This window comes from Salvelinus fontinalis, chromosome 14 (assembly GCF_029448725.1).
Source record: "Salvelinus fontinalis isolate EN_2023a chromosome 14, ASM2944872v1, whole genome shotgun sequence".
Classification (NCBI taxonomy): Eukaryota; Metazoa; Chordata; class Actinopteri; order Salmoniformes; family Salmonidae; genus Salvelinus; species Salvelinus fontinalis.
Window position 1 is genome coordinate 49,933,119 of NC_074678.1, and position 15,639 is coordinate 49,948,757.

The 15,639-nt window shown below is 46.6% G+C and overlaps 1 protein-coding gene across 19 annotated transcripts in view; it reads left to right on the forward strand.

The window, feature by feature from the left end:
* Positions 1-15,639, forward strand: part of LOC129811066 (receptor-type tyrosine-protein phosphatase S-like) — a 278,327-nt gene that overhangs the window by 217,555 nt on the left and 45,133 nt on the right. For 14 of the 19 annotated variants that reach the window (XM_055862203.1, XM_055862204.1, XM_055862195.1 and 11 more), the window contains 7 exons: positions 3,608-4,201; positions 5,265-5,359; positions 5,703-5,953; positions 6,934-7,021; positions 8,093-8,305; positions 8,607-8,773; positions 10,035-10,150. In XM_055862203.1, the coding sequence (XP_055718178.1) occupies positions 3,608-4,201; positions 5,265-5,359; positions 5,703-5,953; positions 6,934-7,021; positions 8,093-8,305; positions 8,607-8,773; positions 10,035-10,150 (1,524 nt within the window). The remainder of the gene's footprint in view (positions 1-3,607; positions 4,202-5,264; positions 5,360-5,702; positions 5,954-6,933; positions 7,022-8,092; positions 8,306-8,606; positions 8,774-10,034; positions 10,151-15,639) is intronic. The other 5 variants (XM_055862206.1, XM_055862207.1, XM_055862208.1 and 2 more) reach the window with 1 other exon arrangement.

Here is a 15,639-nt window from a genome sequence, read left to right on the forward strand (position 1 = left end):
GGCTTCCCTTCAACTATCTGGATTTCTTCTGTCTTTTCTGTCTTGAAATAGATGTTAAATGAATGTAACGATTCTTGTCAACTGTTCTCTGGTGAGCCACTGACCCGCCCACTTAGTGGTGCATTCTGGTAGCCTAATGGGTTCTTAAATGAACGTTGGTGAAATGTCAGCATTGTTTGAGCGGAGACTCTTTACATTTTTGGGGGTCAGTGTCAAGCATAGTGAAAAAAAGAAGAGAGGAAAATGAAGATGGGAGGGTATTACAGAAGACCTTTGCTGTCAAAATAGCTGAATCTCCAAACGTGGCCACGGCAATTTTTCATCACCCCAGCTAAATTAGGTATATGTAGGGAAGCATTTTCAATTATGTTTGCCCTCCAACGCTGGTCAGCTCGTGCCATCTTCGACGCCTGATATCAATTGGATGCAAAAATGCAGCGGAGCACTTTTGGAGTGCCTTAGCCAGTGTACAGTAGAGTGAGGAGGGCCCGCGACCCCTGATATATCTCTCTGGAAGTTGTCGCTGAAGGTTAACCACTAACATGCTGACCACACGCCGCGAGCGTTGCAAAATAACAGTACACATGCATGTTATTCCATCATTGCACCCACACTGCTCGCGCACGTCAACGAGTGTCCGCGTAGCCCGGCGCTAAAATAGAACTTGGTTCTATTTGTGACGCTTGATGCGCTGCAAGTCCTGCCTCTCCCATCTGCTCATTGGTTTTTAGGAGCATATACCCACGTGGGTGATTGAAAGATGAACTGAGGTCCACACTCCAGTCCAGTTCGTAGTGGTAATGCACCTTAAAGTTGGTTGGCAACCTCCATATAAAGTCCAAAGAAGAAGAAGAAGCCCGAAAGAGGTTCAAACTTTTCCACTTTTATCTATAGATTAATTGTCGGAGTAGAGGACCTTGTACATTTCAGGTAAAATAACAACCCAATGTTTATATCCCAGGTCAAATTAACTAGCAACAGCAAGCTAGCTAGCTAAATTAGCATAAATGTTTAATGCTTTTAGACCTGTCACCAAATTAATATAGCTGGTTCAGAGTTCGTTTTGATATTTCAACCTGCGTTTCCTGATCGTGTCTGGTGTGGGGGTACAAAATCAACATGTCCACTCGCAAGCGGTCTGGTCAGCATGTAAGAATGGTGCAATTTTTTTACTTTCACTTGGCACATGCACGCAAACGCACACACATACACACACGCTCTTATACATAGACACACGTATTACTTGTCTTTAGGGGGGATTACAGAGCAATAGAGAGAGTGTGCTGTCTTTGTATGTGCGTGCACCCATGTATGTTTTTCTACTGTGTGTGTGTGTGAGAGAGGAGAGAAAATGAGTAGGAAACCCAATCCACTACTCAATCCAGACGACTGTGTGTCAACAGCGGCCATTAAAGCCAGCCCTGATGGAAAACGTGCCTCTAGCTCCACTGGGAGGGATTGAGGGAGGCCAAGTGGAGAGGAATGGAGTGATGGAAGGAGAAAGAGAGGGATGGAAGGAGAGGGGGAGGTGGAGAGGGGGGGGGTAATCAAGGTGTCCCCCCCCACTCGTTGTCCCCTCTTTGCGGCAGATTGCTCCCAGTCCCATGTCGCCTTCATCATGAGGACTCTCATTCTCACCCCCTCCTCCTCTTCCTCCCTCCATCCTCCAGTTTCCCCTTGGCATCAACCTGCTTCCTCAGTTAACCCCACCTACCCTTTCCTCTTCATTTACAGTAGTCCCTAGCCTACCCTGTAAACACACACACGCACCTCAGGCCCATTATCTCAGATGTTCTCATTGGGGCTTACTAAGCAGTGAATGTGAGGGGAGTCAAGTTTAAACAAGACAGGCTGGTTGCAGGGCTGTAGTTCTAGTTTGTTAGCGGGGAGTAATGGACGTATTCATCTCGCCGCTGTTTGGAGGCTGCTGCGTTTCCATTACTGTTCCAACTCAATTTGCCCCTCCCAGAACAGGCCCATTAACAAGAAGGAACAAAGTGGCTGGGTATATGGGGAAGTGGGGTAGATGTGAGTTGTCAATTGGTACGGGAGCCTGTGGCTAAGAGTGGCTAAGAGTGTGTGTACAAGAATGCACACACACGGTAAATGTGTCGGCAGAAATCCACACACACACACACACAAACACTGAAACAGACACACATAGCATTGAGGTAGATGTTGTTCCAGCCAGTGAGAGGGAGGGAGCGATGGCTCCGGACAAATGGGTGGCTTCTCCAGATTGGGCCCTGGCCTGGGCGAGAGGCCAAATTGCCCTGTGTGCAGCAGGGATAATGTAAGGGCAGGAACTGTCTGCTGAGTTGGGCTAAATCACGAGGCACGGTGCACACACAACCCACACACACATAAGCATGTACGCACGTAAATGGCAGAAGTACTTGCATTGCAGAGTAGCCTAACACACATATACACAAATTTAACTTTTACACCTAATGCGTGTGTGTGTTGGAGCCTGTGTGTGTATGGTTATGATTGAGCCTGTGTAGTGGTGTTTCGGGGATAGCATTTCGGTAGCGTTTTTGGGAGTCAGGTGTATCAAGTGAAAGATCACATCTTTTGCCTCATGTATTTTCATAGACAACGTTAGATGACTAGTCTGGTGTGGGATCGCTGTGCTAAGACGGGACTGGAGTGCAATTTCACAGCACTCATCTCTCACTAAGCGCCGCTCACTTCTGAGACAAAGCCTCCGTGTTGACACTGGCTCTATCACACTGATGGGACCTCTAACTAACGGAGAGAAACACAGAGAGGAGAGCCATCCACAACCCCGAATCTGGGTCACTGAAGTAGAACGTCTAGCCTACTGCATCATCCAGTCTATAGCTCATCCAGTCTAAAGCCTCATATCGAGAGTTGATTATCTCTTATCTTTTACACTGAAACTTTGAGAGTACTTTTTTGTAAGAGAGTCACGTCACAGTTAGCCTGGGTGCCAGTCTGTTTCTGCCAAGGCTTGACAATGACAATGGAGTTGGCCAAGCACAAACAGATCGGGGACAAGGCTACATCACAGTCACTTTGAGTTCCATTTCCCATTTGCACACGCTTCTACTCGTCGATGCTGAAATGTATTGAATATCGATTTGTGAATAGGAGAAATGGCTCATTGTTTCTGTTGCAAGGACCTTTGAAGCTGCATTTGAATTTCGTGTAATTATCGGAATTGACTGAGTTCAAATGGAATCGACACCAACCCAAACGAGTACTGTCGGTCTACCGGCCCAACATTATGTCGTTGAAAGTGTAAAGTAGTCCCAGACAAAATCGGTTTTAGTGGTCCTGTTTCTACTGACTGTTCTTGCATAACTTTTCATCTGCTGAAAGAAAATGTTTTTTTGCCCCACTAAAAGGCACATTCCATTCCATAATGAAGAAAACAAGTTTATCCCACACCAACATACACCATTGTCCCCCCGAGCAGCCTTAATCTTGTCCACAATGTTACGGCACAGTCTATTATTTGTTATTGACGTACCTAGATGTACGGAACCACACACCGTTCTCACTCCTCAAAACAAGTCTCGTTTGACCTCCTAGAGTAAAATATAAATGGATAAAAGTTGTGTTTGTTTGCTTTCCTCAACAGTGCCTGGGCCGCCCTATCTGTCGGTGGCTCACGATTCAGAGACGTCGGCCGTGGTGCGCTGGGACGCACCCGATGTTATGATCCCTGGCATGGAGCTGCAGGGTTACAGGCTTCAGTTTGGCCGCAAGGACGTGTCCCCACTGGCCACTCTGGAGTTCACCCCCCAGGAGAGGCAGTACACAGTGGCCAGCGTCCACCGCGGTGCCACCTACCTCTTCAAAGTCCAGGCTAAGAGCCGAGGTGGCTTCGGGGAGGAGGCTACGGCCGAACTGCATGTGCCTGAACAAACACCCCAAGGGTACCCCCAAATCAGCGAGAGCTCCAACGTGACCTGCTGCTCGGTAGAATTGGCGTGGTCGCCCCCGGTGCTGGCAGAGCGCAACGGGGACATCACGGAGTACACGCTGGCGTACCAGGAGACTGGCGTGGGGGGCGCACCCCGGGAACTCAGCCTGCCCGCCATCCAGTCCAGCTACGTGCTCAACAGCCTAAAACCCAACTCGGCGTACGACGTGAAAATACGCGCGCACACGAGTGTAGGTCCAGGGCCCTACAGCCCGCCGATCCAGTATCGGACTGTGGCGTTTGAGACAGGTATGGCTTGCCTGTTTCTCTCCCAACCCGGGGGGGAAAACACAAAATTGAAAACAACAAGCAACAACACAAAAATGAAACCAACTTCCCCCCCCTCCAACCACCTTCACTTCTTCTCCACGACAAAAAAAATCCTAGAACCTTAAAAAGTTTGCGGGGGACACTCACTTCACTAACCCAAAGGTAAAACCAGTCAGTAAGTTACAGTCAGTCAGTTTGAAAAAGGGGAGGACGCGGCGTTCCAAGGTAAGTGCCGGTGGGTCAGACACCTTGCAGTCTCCTTTCAGCCCTATGCAGCCAAGCACACTCACACAGCTAATGCAGCCTCACACACACACACCCCCAATTTGCAAAGAAACTAAACAAAGGTAGGAACTCAGTGTTTCAGTCAAGAGTTCGTTTTAGTCCATTTCCGTTAGCAAGTGCAAGACTTTGGTTCCTTATTTCCGTTGGTTTTCAGTTTGTTTTGAGTCCCCCTCTCCTACTCTGTCCCCCCCCCCCTCCCACTATGGTAAGGTTTGTGGCATGGCATCCCCCCGATGCACTGCTAACGACTGTCGGCATGCTGTGTTTGGGTCTGTCTTTGTGCCCGCCAGGCAGCACGTCGTGGGCAGTGCCAACCCATGCTCAGAGTGCAGAGATGGTTGGCGCCAGAACCACAAGGGTCAACGACTCCTGGTTTTCAATGGGATGGGAGCGGGCAAAAGGGGGATAGTTACTAGTAGAAAGGTGTGGTGGTCAGAGAGGGGTTGGCACTGCCCGGGTGGCCGGCCAGCGGGCACGTCCGTGCTCCATGGGTCCGTACTTGTCCATGAGTCTCCCGTGCTGTGTGTCTAACCAATAGCGTTGCCCCTTTCACAGCCTATCACAGCACAGCTCACCGCCCGCTCACTACTCCAACCCAGAGGACCCCAGCTGGGAAAATGACCTACTCTTCCTTTTTGTCTCTTTCACACTCTCTCACTCTCTCCTTTCCTCCTTCCCCAGCTCTCCAAACTAAACACAGCCTCTCTGTTTTTGTTTTGTTCGTTTCCCTTTATTTTTCTCTTCTCTCTCACGACAGATGTCCCGAAGAACTTCACAGTGAGGTGGGTTACCAAGACAACGATGTTGCTAACGTGGAAGTTTGCTGAGAGGCGGTTCCCATTCCGGTGCACGGTGAGCGAACGATGGACAGACAGACAAATCGACACACACGTCTACAGGACTCGATGAATTCATTTGTGGCTCATTTTGATTTAAGTCACAGTTCAAACGATGCAATCTTGCGTAGACCAAATTATAGAGTTAATCAACCCTTACAGAGAGAAGTCTATAGACAGCCAGGCATACACATGCCATCTTGGAACACACTATTCCCAAAGAATATCTCCTACAAACTAATTTTACATTGTCCATGCTTTTACCCAGCAGTTTTACCCCGGAGCTGAGACTTCCCTAATGTGTCTTTTTTTTTGTGTGTGTCTCCGTTTCTCCATCTGTCCATCTGCCCCCTGTCCAGATTGAGTACAATCGCCAGAAGATGGACGTGGACGCCCGGCTGACCAAGGCGCTGGTCACCAGCCTGCGGCCCAACACCACCTATGAGTTCCGGGTCACGTGTCAGGAGAACACAGAGGGTGGACCTCGCCACCGTGTGGTCGCTAGGACTGCACCGCCCATTCTGGTCAAGAAGCCCAGGCTGGAACTCTACTCGGAGCCGGACAACATTCTGACCATGGGTTTCACCCCGGTGGAAAGCAAGGACATCAAGTGAGAGAAATTGACGCCTAGGTTTCGGTATATGGGTTCATGGGTTTGTCTGACGTGGTTCTTTCTTTCATCGTTCTTTCTTTTGTTGGTTCATCCTCCTTTCTATCTTGCCTTCCTCTTTTCGCTCTTTTGCCGGTTCGTCCCTCTTGCTTGCTGTCCTCTGTTTTTTTTCACTCCCTCAAACTCCCACACTCTTCCACATAGCACACATTACACCTTGCTTTCTTGCCCTCGCTGTTGCCAACCTTCTGTCTTGCTCTCTCATTTCCACTCTCACTGCGGTGTTCCATTATCCTCTCCCTCTCACAGTCCTTTTCCTCTGACTTAGTATCTATCACTATCTCTCTCTATCTCTCTCTCTTTCTCTCTCTATCTCTCTCTCTTTCTCTCTCTATCTCTCTCTCTCTATCTCTCTCTACCTCTTTCTCTATCACTCTCTCTATCACTCTCTATATCTCTCTGTCTCTCGCTGTCTCTCTCTCTCTCTCTATCTCTCTCTACTTCTTTCTCTATCACTCTCTATATCTCTCTCTATATCTCTCTCTCTCTCTGTCTCTCTCTCTCTCTCTGTCTCTCGCTGTCTCTCTCTCTCTCTCTCTCTCTCTCTCTCTCTCTCTCTCTCTCTCTCTCTCTCTCTCTCTCTCTCTCTCTCTCTCTCTATCTCTCTCTACTTCTTTCTCTATCACTCTCTATATCTCTCTCTATATCTCTCTCTCTCTCTGTCTCTCTCTCTCTCTCTGTCTCTCGCTGTCTCTCTCTCTCTCTCTCTCTCTCTCTCCCTCTCTCTCTCTCTCTCTCTGTCTCTCTCTCTCTCTCTCTCTCTCTCTCTCTCTCTCACAAACATACATACATACATACACACGCACACACACTTTCAGGCTAAACCCAACCTAGCCCATTCGTCCCTGTAGTGTAAGTTAGTGTTATGGCTCTCTGAAGATGTTGTATGTCGATGGTACTGATGTCTGTGTGCCTCGCAGGAATTTCTATGTGGTGGTGGTACCACTAAAGAAGGGCTCGGGAGCAGCCCGACATCACAAGAACCCAGAAGAGATGGACTTGGAAGAGGTAAGAACCGAGGAATAACACACATTCCAGAGTTGCTCAAAGTCCACAATGGTATTGTGTTTCAACCACAGTGCTCTTCCAAGGTGACTCAACTTCTTTTTATCACTAAAAACTTGAACCATATGTACCATATCTGAATAAAATAAAAAATAAAAATTGTGACTTACACAAAGGGCACAACATTTCTATGAAATGTCATATTGCGCCCTCGCATGTGGTTCTGGCTAAGTTTGTCATATGCCATGGAGATGTTTATAGCAACGTCAGAGAGGTACTGTCGTTTTCCCCATGTGTGGTCCCTCTCCCTCCATCCATCCATCCTGCCTTTCCCACCCTTCCTCGATTGTTAGGGGTGATCCTGAGCTGTGATCAGCGAATGGCCGCGGGAAGATGTTTTGGGTTGGGGGTTGGGATCTTCCCGCGGCTTTGGATCGGCGGTGAGCTATTGGATTTGGGATTACCAATATTCCACCTCTTCAGAGGACTCCTTCGTTTTCTGTTGTAAAGGAATGGAGTGGCCTGGTCTGTCAGGGCACCATGCCAACAAGCACCCTATTGACTTTTGGGCCAGAGTGTACGGAGGGAATCGACCTGCAAAACCCTATTTAGGAAGTTTTCAGCGGGACATTTCGATTTTTACACAAACTATCTCCGTTGATCAGGTGGTTATATGTTCTCCTCTTCACACACTGACTGATCAGATAGATGGATGGATGGAGCAATAGGAATGAGAAACTGATGAGTAGACAGGCAGGTGGAGAGAAAAGATACAGACAGACGGACGGACAGAGAGACGGACGGACTGTACTTTTGATGGATACAGTGGGTCTGCCAACTCTTTCCCCTTTTTAGCGTTTTTACGAGAGCATGCATGAACATTCTCAGTCAACTTTTTCAAATGGAGATGAAGCAACTAATATGTAGAGAGACGGAGAGACAGATACATTTGACAGATATACATTCAGACGAGACAAACCAACCAACCACGACGAAGTCCCTTAGACATCTCACACCTCCTCAACCCCCTTCCATACCTCGTTCACCTCGCCACTCTCTCCCCGTCTCCTCCAGCTGCTGAGGGACATCACCCCGAAACGTCGCACCAGGCGCCAGCTGAGCCAGGCGGACGGCAAGAGGCCCTACATCACAGCCTGCTTCAAGCAGCTCCCCGCCACGTTCACCCTGGGCACAGAGCACCGCCACAGCAGCTGTGAGAACAAACCTCTGGAGCCCGGGCAGGAGTACGTCTTCTTCCTGCTGGCTGAGCTCAACACCACGGCCGGGGTGAGGACTAGAGATGGAGATGAGAGGCGCATGTGGATACACGTGCACATGCACACTCAGACACATATATGCTTGCACACACACACACACACACACACACACAGATCCATATACAATATAGAGATAACTAACTGGTCATACCAGATATGTGAGTGAGTAAATGAAAGGTATTCGTGTTATTCATAGCTACACTACTTCTCAGTTTAATTCCATTGAGCCCTTGTCTATATTTGACGTCTGTCTATTTGTTTCCTGTTAATTGTATTGAGCCCTATGTCTATCGCTCTCTCGCTCGCTGTAGAAAATGTTTGCGGCCAGCCCGTACACGGATCCAGTGGTGACCCCAGAGATGGAAGTGGATCCTCTGCCCATCGAGACGGGCGGAGATGGCCTCATCTGGGTGGTGGGGCCCGTGCTGGCCGTGGTCTTCATCATCTGCATCGTCATCGCCATCCTCCTCTACAAGAAGTGAGTTACGTTGTAGGAGACTCTGGGGGGGATGTAGGCTACAGGGGATTCTGAGGGGAGGGCGTTTGTTCTGTATGTTGGGGGGGTTGTGGGGGGGGGGGGTGACTTTTCAAAATTGAACAAACGTACGAGAATTTCAGGATGAGAATTGTGAATGAAAGGAAGGTTGCGAAGGAGGGGACAAAAACGGAGAGACTGTGGGGGAAAGAAGACATAGAGGAGTTAGGGAAAGAGCTAATGCTCTGTGTTAATTGAAGCCAGAAACATATTAATGATGATATCTTTACTTGAAGGGGGGATATCTAAAGCCTTGTTTTAACCTCAAAGTAACTGAACTCTAAAGTATCTACATGTGTTTTGGGGCTGGAGCAAGCAGTTGAAGTACTGTATCTGATTCTGTTTTAACAGTTGTAGGCAACACACTGTCTAAGAGACCACAAGCCCCAGTAGTATACTGTAGCTGTGTGCAGTCATGTATGTAGAATAGGCAGGCCAAAGTTTGAGTAGGAGAAACAGGGCCTAACTTTCAGATGCTCCCTGACAATTAGTCTGACCTTGGCTTGTACCTCTGCATGCTGGTGGTTAGGGAGAGTAACATCTCTCCTTGGATCTCTCTCTCTCTCTCCTCTCTCTCCTGCATTCCCTCTCTCTCCCTGGTGGCTAGTGTTTCTACCTGCCCTTGGTCCTGACACCCCCCCCCCCCTCACCAAGACACACACAGTCATAAACACACACACACACACACATACTCACACACACTCATGGTAACACACACACACGACCCAGGCCGGCTCCTCCAAATGCTGATGAGCTTTATCTAGCTAGCACTGCGAGGCGGCTGCCCCTGTGAATTTTAAAATGCTCTCTATTGATTTCTCTCTCTTTCCCCCCCTCTCTCTCCTTGTGTTGTGTTTTTCCCCTCTTTATATATTTATTTGAAACTCCATTGCTTTCTCCGGAAGCAGCAAACCTGACAGGTAAGGCTTAGCCGTACTTTATTGCTGTGTGTTTTTTCCGGCAAGAAAATAACCTGTCTCAGCATAAAATATGTTTTTAATTAGTCGGGGTGAAAAAATGTCAGGGAAAGAGAAGCTGGCTCACTAGATATTACTCTCGAACTTGTTTCGTGGAGGGTTATTTCGACATTCAGCACTAAAGTTGTTGTAACATCACAGTGAGCTTTTTCGTGTGGAGGGTGGACATTTTGTTTGGTTGCGCCTTGACGGTGTGCGTCTGTCTTTTTCTTCCCCCTTTCAAAAAGCCGTAAACGAAAGGAGTCAGAGCCCAGAACAAAATGTCTGCTGAACAACGCAGAGATCACACCCCACCATCCCACAGACCCCGTGGAAATGAGGCGCATCAACTTCCAAACCCCAGGTACGGTGTGGAGACGGGACACAAACAAACACAGACCAATTTAGCAGCATTGTAGGGACTTATAAGTGAATGCGCAGCCCACATGTACACCACCATTCAAAAGTTTGGGGTCACTTGTGTCCTTGTTTCCCATGAAATTAGTTGCAAAATGAATAGGAAATATAGTCAAGACGTTGCCAAAGTTATAAATAATGATTTTTAATTGAAATAATTTACCCTGTACAAATCAACCACTTTACCACCACCAAAGCACCCCCAGACCATCACATCGCCTCCACCATGCTTGACAGATGGCGTCAAGCACTCCTCCAGCATCTTTTCATTGTTTCTGCGTCTCACGAATGTTCTTCTTTGTGATCCGAACACCTCAAACTTAGATTCGTCTTTTCATTACACTTTTTTCCAATCTTCCTCTGTCCAGTGTCTGTGTACTTTTGCCCACCTTAATATTTTATTTTTATTGGCCAGTCTGAGATATGGCTTTTTCTTTGCAACTCTGCCAGGAAGGCCAGCATCCCGGAGTCGCCTCTTCACTGTTGACTTTGAGACTGGTGTTTGGATGGGTACTATTTAATGAAGCTGCCAGTTGAGGACTTGTGAGGCGTCTGTTTCTCAAACTAGACACTCTAATGTACTTGTCCTCTTGCTCAGTTGTGCACCGGGGCCTCCCACTCCTCTTTCTATTCTGGTTAGAGCCAGTTTGCGCTGTTCTGTGAAGGGAGTAGTACACGGTGTTGAACAAGATCTTCAGTTTCTTGGCAATTTCTCGATTTTTTTCTCGATTTCTGGCCATTTTGAGCCTGTAATCGAACCCACAAATGCTGAGGCTCCAGATACACAACTAGTCTAAAGAAGGCAAGTTTTATTGCTTCTTTAATCAGGACAACCTTTTTCAGCTGTGCTAACATAATTACAAAAGGTTTTTCTAATGATCAATGCGCCTTTTAAGATTATACACTTGGATTAGCTAACACAACGTGCCATTGGAACACAGGAGTGATGGTTGCTGATAATGGGCCTCTGTACGCCTATGTAGATATTCCATTAAAAATCAGCCGTTTCCAGCTACAATAGTCATTTACAACATTAACAATGTCTACCCTGTATTTCTGTTCAATTTGATGTTATTTTAACCGGCGAAACATGTGCTTTACTTTCAAAAACAAGGACATTTCTAAGTGACCCCAAACTTTTGAACGGTAGTGTATGCAACCACCCACCACATGTACACACATACTTTTATAGGAAAATGCGCACCCTCGTACACGAACGATCAAACACCCCTCACACATTGACCTACACATGGAACATAAAGACATCCGTACTCTCACCAGCGTATGCACATACAAACATGTTCATGCATACACCCAAGTGACCTCACACAATTATCATGTGAAAGAAAAATGTGAATGGCTCATGTAGCACTGAAAATCATGGTCGATTTCAGACTTTCAGACCCATCAGCTCAATGAAACTATATTTGAAATGTTTGGAATGTAGACCAATGCTGTGTTTTGTCGCTGATATTTAATTTGTGTTTCTCCATCTACCCATACATACTACTACAAACCAACCGTTCACAATAACCATAACACCTTGTATCTCTAAAACTATAAAGATCAGAGATTGCTTTTTTTGTATGAGAGCATCTTTCTGAAAACCTTTTTAGTCCACTTTTCTGTCCTTCTACCATCACTGTCCTCAAGTGTTGCTCATCATCTTGGCTGGAAAAGCCCTCTCCGTTAAAAGACAAGAACACTTGATCCTGCTCTCATTTTCTCCGAGCTTCTCCGTCTCAAGCCTTGGCTGACATTTCCCCGTGGCTTCTGTCTGGCCTTGTTGTCTGTCTACCCCCTGTGACCTTGTCACACATTCCCCCGTCCTTGTCTTTTCTCCTTACTCCCTTGTTTCCTCTATTCATCTCTCGCTCCCCCTCTCCTCGTCTATCAGTCATCAGTCTTCTGTCGCCAATCTTCAGTCCATCAAAAGGCTCACATTTCAAAGGACCTAATCTCCTGTGCTGCATGGTGAACTCGAGATTTGGTGCAGGCAGCCTATACTTGTAACCCCCCACCCTATTTGTACATTGGAGGACAGAGCGAAATACCATTGGACTCCCAACACAAAGACAGACACACACACACACACACACACGCGCGCGCGCGCGCGCGCACACACACACACACACACACACACACACACACACACACACACACACACACACACACACACACACACACACACACACACACACACACACGCACGCACACACACAGGTTCCAGTGGCTTGAACCCCTCTCCTCTATCACACACTCTCGGATGTAGGGCTCGTACCCTCACCACCGGCCCTGTAATAGCAGAGAAAATGAGCATGATGGCCTTTGGTCGTATTTGTGTCTGCTTTCCTTCCAGTACATTCCCTCCTCCGCGTCTCTCCTCCTCCTCCTCCACCGCTCCTTAAAGAATAATGAAAAACCTTATTACGGTGGCTCTCTCTATCACACACATACACACACATTCTACGTATTATTAAGTGAATCCTCGTCTCCTTTTGCCTATTACTGTCGTTCCATTGAATTCAATGTCATTATCTCTTCACTCGGTGAGACGTTAATTTAAACAGACATTTTAGCGCAATTAAGCTGGGCGGGGAACATTTTCGAACATCCCCATTAGCTAATAGTGGCCATTGTTCAAACGAGCGTACTCTACTGCACTTGGAGGGCCCTCCAGTCCAACCCAAAGGAGCATATGTCACCAAGCCCATGCCTGCGCAGTGGCCGCTGCCTTGGGTTAGCATGAAATATGTTTTAGATGATATGTCAGATGCTACACTAGACTATAGTCTAGGCGTGTGTATTTGCGTGTGTTCGTGCTGCGCTGGCGCCCTCTTGTCCTTATCTTTAGGTTTGTACTCCGGGTCTGTCTCCAGACTCGCCTGGCTAATGAAGCACAACTTAGTTGATATCTGTCATCTCCCCCTCCAAACCCACTCCTCCCCCCCGTCTATAGCTATTAGTTATCTCTCTCTCTTTTCTTTTCCTCATTTTGTGCCTCCTACAGCTATTAACCTCTCTCTCGCTCTCTTCCTATCTCTGTCTCCATTCTTTCCCACATTTTTTCTTCTTTTCATATTTTTCTGTCCCCTGTCATCTGTCTGCATTTTCTGGTTCCTTTCTTTCTGTGCTTTCTCTCTTTCTCCGAGGGCCACTTTCCCACATCTCCAAATCCAACTCTCAGAGGTCTCGGCTCTCATCATCTCACTTCCTGCCAAGCCCTCTGGTCGGAGGCTGACTTCCTCTACCAGGCCTGCAGGAGAATACCGTGCTCTGCTCACTTATGCATCCGCACACTTACACAGACAGACACATACAGAAAGGATTCACACCCCTCGACTTTTTCCACATGTTGTTGTGTTACAAAGTGGGATTAAAATGGATTTTATTGCCATTTTTTTGTCAACGATCTACACAAAATACTCTGTGTTGTCAAAGTGGAAGAAAAATTCGAACATAATTTTTTTTTTATGGAAAATAAAACACTAATATATCTTGATGAGATAAGTATTCAACCCCCTGAGTCAATACATCCTTTGGCAGCGTTTACAACTGTGAGTCTTTCTGGGTAAGTCTCTAAGAACTTTGCACACCTGGATTGTTCAATAGTTGCACATTGTTCTTTTAAACATTCTTCAAGCTCTGTCAAGTTGGTTGATGATCATTGCTAGACAGCCATTTTCAAGTCTTGCCATAGATTTTCAAGCCGACTTAAGTCAAACTGTAACTAGGCCACTCAGGAACGTTCAGCGTCGTCTTGGTAAGCAACTCCGGTGTATATTTGGCCTTGTGTTTTAGGTAATTGTTGAATTACCTGCTTAAAAGGTGAATTTGTCTCCCGAGTGTGTTGGAAAGCAGTCTGAACCAAGTTTTCCTCTAGGATGTTGCCTATGCTTTGCTCTATTCCATTCATTTTTATCCCAAATATCTCCCTAGTCTCAGTGATGTGTTGGATTTGCCCCAAACATAACGCTTTGTATTCAGGACAAAAAGTTAATTTCTTTGGCATATTTTTGGGAGTATTACTTCACTGCATATTTTGGAATATGTTTATTCTGTACAGGCTTCCTTCTTTTCACTCTGTCATTTATGTTAATATTGTGGAGTAATTAAAATGTTGTTGATCCATCCTCAGTTATCTCCTATCACAGCCATTAAACTCTGTAACTGTTTTAAAGTCACCATTGGCCTCATGGTGAAATCCCTGAGCGGTTTCCTTCCACTCCGGCAACTGAGTTAGGAGGTGTTCATGTATCTTTTTATTGACTGCGTGTATTGATAGACCATCCTAAGTGTAATTAATAACTTCACCATGCTCAAAGGGATATTCAATGTCTTCTTTACGAGCCATTGGAAAACCTCCCTGGTCTTTGTGGTTGAAGCTGTGCTTGAAATCCACTGCTCGACTGAGGGACCTTACAGATAATTGTATGTGTGGGGAACAGAGATGAGGTAGTCATTTAAAAATCACGTTAAACACTATTATTGCACAAAGAGTCCATGCAACTTATTGTGTGACTTGTTGAGCACATTTTAACTCATGAATTGAATTAGGCTTGTCATAACAAAGGGGTTGAATACTTACTGACCCAAGACATTTCACCTTTTCATTTTTTATTCATATGTAAACATTTCTAAAAACATAATTCCACTTTGACATTACGGGGTATTGTGTGTAGATCAGTGACACAAACTCTAAATTGAATCATTTCAAGCTGCGACACAACAAAATGTGGGAAAATTCAAGGGGTGTGAATACTTCCTGAAGGCACCGTGCACACAAATACACGCTCCAACCCCACACTTGCATCGGGAACGCCTCATCTTTGTGTTTAACTACACTGTCTTTCCACAAGTCGTCGAAATCAGGTGGCACGCGCACGCACACACACCGCCGGAATGATAAATTACATTTTTGGACAGGAGATTTGTCGCCCCCCCCCCCCCCCCCTCTACATTTAATTAGTTATTGTCACAGTGAAATCAGAGGAAGGGGATGTCGCACCTCTTCGTCCCCATCTTTCTGCACTTGTCTGCTGATTTCCTGACCTGCTCATCCCCTTCTCATTACGCCCAGTCTCTCTTCATGGAAATTGTCGATTGAGATTCTCACCTCAGAGAAGCCTGACCGGATGACCTACGGGATGGTACAGAAGGATGAATCTTAGTTAGGAGTTAGCCCTTTGGGTACACCCAGCCACTCATCTCTGAAGTGTGGTAAGGGTTTTTAAGGTCACACTTTGTGGACAGGAAACCGTGTGCTCTGAGGACTTCCAATGAGATGACCTGTAACCTTTTGGTCACTACCTGCACGTCCGCTGTTTCGTTTCCTTGCTTTCTCTCGTGCATATGACCAGAGGTATATTTTGTCTCTTTCGGAAGAAAACCTGCAGCTGTTGGAAATAAAGTGTTGTTATGTGTCTTCAGAAATGG